The sequence below is a fragment of the Gastrolobium bilobum genome, unplaced genomic scaffold (assembly GCF_033153095.1).
Source record: "Gastrolobium bilobum isolate Gb01-03AN ecotype WA unplaced genomic scaffold, APGP_CSIRO_Gbil_v1 utg28140, whole genome shotgun sequence".
In the NCBI taxonomy this organism is placed as follows: domain Eukaryota; kingdom Viridiplantae; phylum Streptophyta; class Magnoliopsida; order Fabales; family Fabaceae; genus Gastrolobium; species Gastrolobium bilobum.
This window is the reverse complement of record NW_026898356.1, coordinates 43,043-50,195: the sequence shown is the minus strand read 5'-3', so window position 1 is coordinate 50,195 and position 7,153 is coordinate 43,043. Positions and strand designations below refer to the sequence as shown.

Here is a 7,153-nt window from a genome sequence, read left to right as displayed (position 1 = left end):
GATCTGTGAGCTCTGTTAGCTGAATTGATGGGTGTGCAAGGCAAATTGAGAGTCAAGAGGGCTGGAGACTGTCTGACAGTCTAGACAGTAAGGGGTTGGGATAAGGATTTTTTGGAAGAAAGGTAATAACTAATAAGCAAAAATGCATCTGTTATTTATGCATGAAGCTGTATTTTCATACAACGACTGGATTGAATTCCTTGAAATTCATGCTCGTTATTGATGGGGAAAGACTGCCTAGAGTATTCCCTTCCCCAGACACTCACGAAGTGGGTATTTGAACTGGGTCGGCCCTTTATTGATGGGGATAAAGTTGTCCTTCTATGAGTTGTTTCCATATCCACTTATTCGCAGTGGTTATGCTGACATGGATTGGATGTGGACTGACCTTGGGGTACACATGACTTGCTCCATCACCTTGGGGTACACATGACTTGCTCCATCAGCTCAGTTTTGCAAGATGATGAACTTGTCTTAGTCTTCTTGTGATGTCCCATGTTGCGCAAAGATAAAGGCTCAGTGTGGTACTTAAGCCATGGGACACTCCCATCCAATATGCTAGTCTTTTGGTGTGGACTCTCAAGGCCTTGAGTTGTAACAATTGGTGCTTTCATTGAGAGTGGAAGCGGCAAGCTGGAAAAGAGCAATCAGGGAAATGGCTACTTGTACTAGAAGGATAAAGAATGAAAGTGATGAAATATAAGACTGAAATGTATTTTTCATATATTGATTGACACCCAAAGGGATCTTTATATACAGATTACAAGGTAGTTAAGGAGTTGAAGTAATAAATAAAATACACAGTAACTGAAGAGGCATCACACTACTCAAAGGAACAAGTAGCTAGAAACAAGTAGAAAACTCTAGAATATTCTACACTCCCCCTCAAGTTGGGAGATATATATTGATCATCCCCAACTTGCTAATTAAATCCTCAAAGATGGGTTTGTGTAATCCTTTGGTGAGAATGTCGGCTGTTTGCTCCTTGGTAGGTATATATGACAAACATACACTACCCTCCTCCAATTTTTCTTTGATAAAATGACGATCAACCTCCACATGTTTGGTTCTGTCATGATGTACAGGATTTTGAGCAATACTGACTGCAGCCTTATTATCACAATAGAGTTTCACAGGTAGAGAATAAGATATCTTTAATTCTCCAAGGAGCCTTCTTAACCAGATTCCTTCACAAATGCCATGGGCTAGCGCCCGAAATTCTGCTTCTGCACTGCTTCTGGCAACAACAGTTTGTTTCTTACTTCTCCAGGTCACAAGATTTCCCCAGACATAGGTACAATATCCTGAAGTGGATCTTCGGTCCATAGCAGAGCCAGCCCAATCAGCATCTGTATAGATTTCTATCATCCTCTTGTGTCCCCTTTTAAAGAGCATTCCTCGACCAGGGGTGTTTTTGAGGTACTTGAGGATTCTATAAACAACACTAAGGTGTTTTTCCTTAGGAGAATGCATGAATTGGCTAACCATGCTAACCGCAAATGCAATATCAGGCCGAGTGTGAGATAAGTAGATCAGCTTCCCTACCAACCTTTGGTATTGCTCCCTGTCAACATCTTTTCCATCTTCAATTCCCAATTTAATATTGGGTTCAACTGGAGTTTCTGCAGGCTTGCACCCAAGCATACCTGTTTCTTGTAGCAGGTCTAGAATATATTTCTTCTGAGATAAGGAAATTCCCGCCTTGCTACGAGCAACTTCCATTCCAAGGAAATATTTGAGAGATCCAAGATCCTTTAGTTCAAACTGACTAGCTAAACCCCCTTTTAAAGATTTTATTTCTTCCCAGTCATCACCTGTGACAATTATGTCGTCAACATAAACAATGAGGATAGCAATTTTGCCACTATCGGAGTGTTTAAAAAATAAAGTGTGATTAGTCTGAGCTTAGATAAATCCTCTTTCTTTAACAACACGAGTAAACTTTTCAAACCACTCTCTAGGGGATTGTTTAAGTCCATAAAGAGATTTCTTCAACATGCATACAGAACCATCTCCCTGTTCAAAACCAGGTGGTGGATCCATGTAAACTTCCTCATGTAAGTCCCCATTTAAGAAAGCGTTCTTTACGTCCAATTGATGCAAGGGCCAATCAAGGTTGGCAGCAAGTGATAGTAAGACTCGGATAGAGTTAAGTTTGGCAACGGGAGCGAACGTCTCCTGATAGTCTATCCCATAAGTCTGAGTACATCCTTTGGCAACCAATCTGGCCTTATATTTGTTGATGTTGTTATCTGTATTAAATTTTATTGTGAACACCCATTTGCAACCTACAGTTTTCTTTCCTCTGGGAAGTGCCACGGACTCCCAAGTTCCATTTTTTTTAAGAGCATCCATTTCTTCAAAGACTGCATCCCTCCATTTAGGGTCATTAAGTGCCTCTTGGATATTTTTTGGTATTTTTGTACCGTCTAATATAGTGTTGAAAGCACGAAAACCTGGAGATAACTTTTTATATGAAATGTGATGAGAAATAGGATGAGCAGTGCAAGATCTAGTACCTTTTCAAAGGGCAATGGGCACATCTAGGTCAGCTGTACCAGTGTTCTCAAGTGGATTGCTGGAACTAGGACTCGGGTCAGAATCCTGGCAATCTAGAGGATCTTGAGGAGATTTTCGCCTGCTGTAGAATTTTCCCCATTTACCGGGAGGATCTCCAGTCTCTGGTACAATTGCTGTCCTTGTCTCCTGTACATTAACTCCCCCTGACTCCAAAGGTAAAGAAACAACAGATGTTTCCAAGGGTAAAGGTAAGACAGTAGAATTATTTGGATTCCAAGACTTGTCTTCATTTATACCAATAGACTCCCCCTGAAGAGAAGTCGAGGGAAAAAATGATTGTGTTTCACAAAAAGTAACATCCATAGAAACAAAGACCTTTCGAAGAGAAGGTGAGTAGCACTTGTAACCTTTTTGATTAGGAGGATATCCTATGAAGACACATTTAACAGACTTATGATCAAGTTTGGACCTTTGATGTGGAGGAATATGAACAAAAACCACGCAGCCAAACAACTTTGGAGGAAGGGAAAAGAGAGCCCGAAAGGAGGGAAACGAGCGGGTAAGGCAAGATATGGGAGAATGAAAATTCAGGACGCGAGAGGGCATCCGATTGATGAGATATGAGGTAGTCAAGACAGCCTCCCCCCACAGGTATTTAGGGACATGCATTGTAGACAAGAGGGCTCTAGCAACTTCAATGAGATGTCTATTTTTTCTTTCAGCCACCCCATTTTGTTGAGGGGTGTTAGGACAAGAACTTTGATGGATAATACCTTGCTTGGTTAGGTAATCACCAAGAACAGAATTAAAATATTCAGTACCGTTGTCAGTTCGCAGGATTTGGATAGAGGTCTGGAATTGAGTTTGTACCATAGCATGAAAATTTTTAAAAGTGGCTGCAGCTTCAGACTTATCTCTTAGAAGATATACCCAGCATACTCTAGAATGATCATCAATAAAGGTAATAAACCAACGAGTTCCAGATATATTTTTTTCACGAGCTGGGCCCCAAATATCACTATGAATCAATGTAAATGGAGACGAAACATGATAATCTCTAGGGAAATAAGAAACACGAGAGTGTTTTGCAAACTGACAATCATCACAAAAAAAGGAACTTGGTTTTTTGTTGATAAATAAGTTTGGAAGCAGCTTTTGAAGATAAAAGAAATTTGGGTGTCCTAAACGACGATGCCACAACAAAACATCATTACAATCGTCTGATAAACATAAAGAGTGATTTGCAAAAAATCTCTTTTCATGAGAATCTTCTTCAAAATAGTAAAACCCTTCTTCCTCTCTAGCACTGCCAATTATCAGCCCCGAATCCTGTTCTTGAAAAACACAGGTTTTGGCAGAGAATTTAGCAACACAATGCAATTCAGAGGAAAGTTTACTAATAGAGATAAGGTTACAAGTAAGAGAAGGGACATGAAGGACAGAATTCAGAGTAATATGTTCAGAGAGCTTAATGGATCCCTTTCCCGCAATATTAGAGAAACTACCATCAGCCGTCCTTATTCGTGACTGGTGATAATAAGGGGTATAAGAACAAAACAGGGATGCATTACCTGTCATATGATCAGAAGCTCCCGAATCAAGAATCCAACGACTACTATGATCAACATGGAATGCCATACCTTGTTGAGCAACATGACTAGTTGCCTCAGCAGATTGAGACATCACCTTCTGAAATTGCTCATAATTCTTACCGTTTAAACGGTGGTTAGTAATCTGTATAGCTGGGTTGTCTCCGGAAGAAGAAGAACAGGGAAGAGGAAAGACACCGGAAACATTACCGGATGATTTTTCAGAATGCTTATTCTCAGCCTCAATATTTTCAACTTCCATTGTTCAAAATAAAAAAAATAAAAAAAGGAACTCCAATCGTTCAGAACTGAAAAATCACGAAGAGGAACCAACTGGACCCAACAAGAAGAGTGCTCCAATCGTGATTTAAACCCCCAGAACAGGAAGAGGAAGGCCAGGCGAGCCGTTCTGTGAAAGCCGCGTGACAAACGGAGGCCGGCAAGGCGGCGCGTGGCTCACACGCGCCGGAGAGGCAGTTCTGCAGTGGCGGCACGTGGCTGACTTTCCGGCGACGGGGCTGACGTGGGTCGACTCGGAAATGGCTTCTGAGTCCAATGGTGGCCTTGGTTTCGTGATTGGAGGGGTCCAGATATGGTTTCTGAGTTATTTTAATAAACAGTGAAAAATGGAAAACGGAAGGAAACGTGAAGGTTTACAAGATGACCACAGGATAACCTGCTCTTGATACCATGATGAGATATAAGACTGAAATGTATTTTTCATATATTGATTGACACCCAAAGGGATCTTTATATACAGATTACAAGGTAGTTAAGGAGTTGAAGTAATAAATAAAATACACAGTAACCGAAGAGGCATCACACTACTCAAAGGAACAAGTAGCTAGAAACAAGTAGAAAACTCTAGAATATTCTACAGAAAGCCACCTTAAGTGGATTGCCAGAGTGCTTTCTGGCCTAATAGACCTGTCTTTTAGGATGGGTTTTCCTTTTGAGCTTGAGTTATAACACATAAATCAAGACTGGGGTAGAGTTCCTTCAGGGAAACAAAATTGGTGATGTGGACCGTTCTTCACCTATGCACCCCCCCCCCCCCCCTTTTTTTTCTTTTTCCCTCCAACCCCTCTTTCTAAAAATAGGGATATGGAGCATAATTCTTGGAAAATACATAAAATCATGTGTGTTTCCCCCTTCCCTTACAAGAATTCGGACGATGGCTGAGATTACAAGATATATAGCCACTATATGGTGTGTTAGTGAATTTAACAATTTTGATCTGACTGAAACTTATATCATCTAACTTGAGTCCACTCTTCCTATTTTGAAACTATATAATTCAGCTTCTAATTTGATATATTGAAAGTTTACTGCCTGGCTGTTCTGTTTTAGATATGTCATTTGGATCTGACAGGGTCAATGGGAACTTTCAACTATTTTTCAAGTCTTGTTTATTATATTAGAGTAGTTAATTGTATATAATGCCTTTGTTCTTTTTCCTTTTTTGAGTAAATCACTGTTGTCTCCCCTCTATCATTCAAGTACCTCTCCTCTATTTTTGAAGCCTATACAAACCTCCCATGAACCTGTGAAATGTTAAAAATGCCCTCTGAAGACCCTAACTATCTCCCCTCACATTTTCTTGATTTTTCATGAACTTCCTCTGTTCAAGGGAGGTTGTATAGATTTTGAAAATAAAGGGGCGATGTGCAGATAAACCAGAAAACGTATAAGGAGGTTGAAGTAATTTAATTGTTTTATACTGTCTTAAATTAAAGAATTGAGCTTGCAGGTAGTATTCAAAACTCGCATTTACCACTGCAATATAGACCCTGATGGCCATGTTAGTATGGGAATATTGAAGGATGGTTGGAGTCCAGCACTAACAATTACTAAGGTGCTACTTGCCGTTAGATCAATTTTAACAAATCCTGACCCTTGTAAGTTCTTCCGATCTCCTCTTAATAAATATGTCTGTATGACTGCTTAGATCACTGTATTCGTTTGTCTTCTATCTTCATTACTATATTTTTTGTTTATAAAATGTGTTGGTTGATGAGGATTTACATGGGATTTCTATTCTTCAACCTTACATTATGCTTTCCAATGTAAGTGAAGAGGCAAAACTTGTTTTGTTATGTGCCATGTCTTGGAGAAGAAGCTTTTTTTAACAGGACACCAAATATGATAATGTGTTCTGACATCAGTGAACTTAATTCCCTGTTACAAACATGCAATATTAGTAATACCAACACGTATAATCAATCAATACACCAAGTAGCCATTTGTGATCTTGAAACGTTAAGTTGTCATCATTGTTGCAGATAATGCTGTTGTCCCTGGCATTGCTCACTTGTATTTGGGAGACAGAGCAAAACATGATGATATTGCTGCAGAGTGGACTGTCCGATTCGCCAAGTGAATATGATACAGGAGCCCTTTGATTGGCTTACATCTTATATATCATGTTCCAATATTTCTGTAAATGAGAATGATAGTTCATAGTTCATGCACTCGTAACAAGCTTATCACCTCCTCACAAGCTTTGATAATAAATAAACTAGGTGGTGTTATCCCCTAACTACAAGATGATATGCCGCATGAACTGAAGCCATATTCTACAATTTGTACCATCATAATCTAATTCAACCGATTTTCTACTATATGACAAGCTGAACCATGTTTGCTAGGTTTTATAATGACTAGAAGCTCTCATTAGTTCCTGCAAATATACGGCAGGAAGTAGGGAGCCAATTCTTCAGGTTATGCCATTTTTACATATTTCCTCACATTTTTAAATCAACCCTTGCATTATTGAAGATAGATTATACACAATCTTATTGTTATATTTTTCTAAAGAGATTATCTTTCAGCAACTCAAGTCTTCTAACAATCACCTATCTAAATTGTAACTCATTTTTTCAGCTAAGTAACACTACTTTAGTTCTCAACTATTCCTTAAAAATTTGTAAAAGCTTAGACAATTAATAAAATGTCTCTATATCATCTCAATTTTGTAATAAAGTGTTGGTTATTATTTTTTCTTACTTCTCACTAATACATATCCTGTTAGTTTTTTTTTTTTT

At 39.0% G+C, this 7,153-nt stretch overlaps 1 protein-coding gene across 1 annotated transcript; it reads left to right on the top strand.

Annotated features, from left to right (window-relative positions):
- The first annotated feature begins 4,648 nt into the window (after window positions 1-4,648).
- Window positions 4,649-6,590, top strand: LOC133315211 (constitutive photomorphogenesis protein 10-like). Its single transcript, XM_061516784.1, has 3 exons — window positions 4,649-4,712; window positions 5,846-6,007; window positions 6,392-6,590. Exons 1-3 carry the CDS (start codon window positions 4,649-4,651, stop codon window positions 6,487-6,489), a joined length of 324 nt encoding a protein of 107 aa, XP_061372768.1. The 3' UTR covers window positions 6,490-6,590.
- The last annotated feature ends 563 nt before the right edge of the window (window positions 6,591-7,153 follow it).

What these genes read in the sequence shown, in the direction of transcription:
- LOC133315211 (XM_061516784.1), top strand. Translation starts at nt 4,649, where the DNA reads ATGGCTTCTGAGTCCAATGGTGGCCTTGGTTTCGTGATTGGAGGGGTC. An exon ending in GGTCCAGATATGGTTTCTGA is followed by an intron (nt 4,713 to 5,845) that starts GTTATTTTAATA and finishes CTTAAATTAAAG; the next exon opens with AATTGAGCTTGCAGGTAGTA. An exon ending in TTTAACAAATCCTGACCCTT is followed by an intron (nt 6,008 to 6,391) that starts GTAAGTTCTTCC and finishes TCATTGTTGCAG; the next exon opens with ATAATGCTGTTGTCCCTGGC.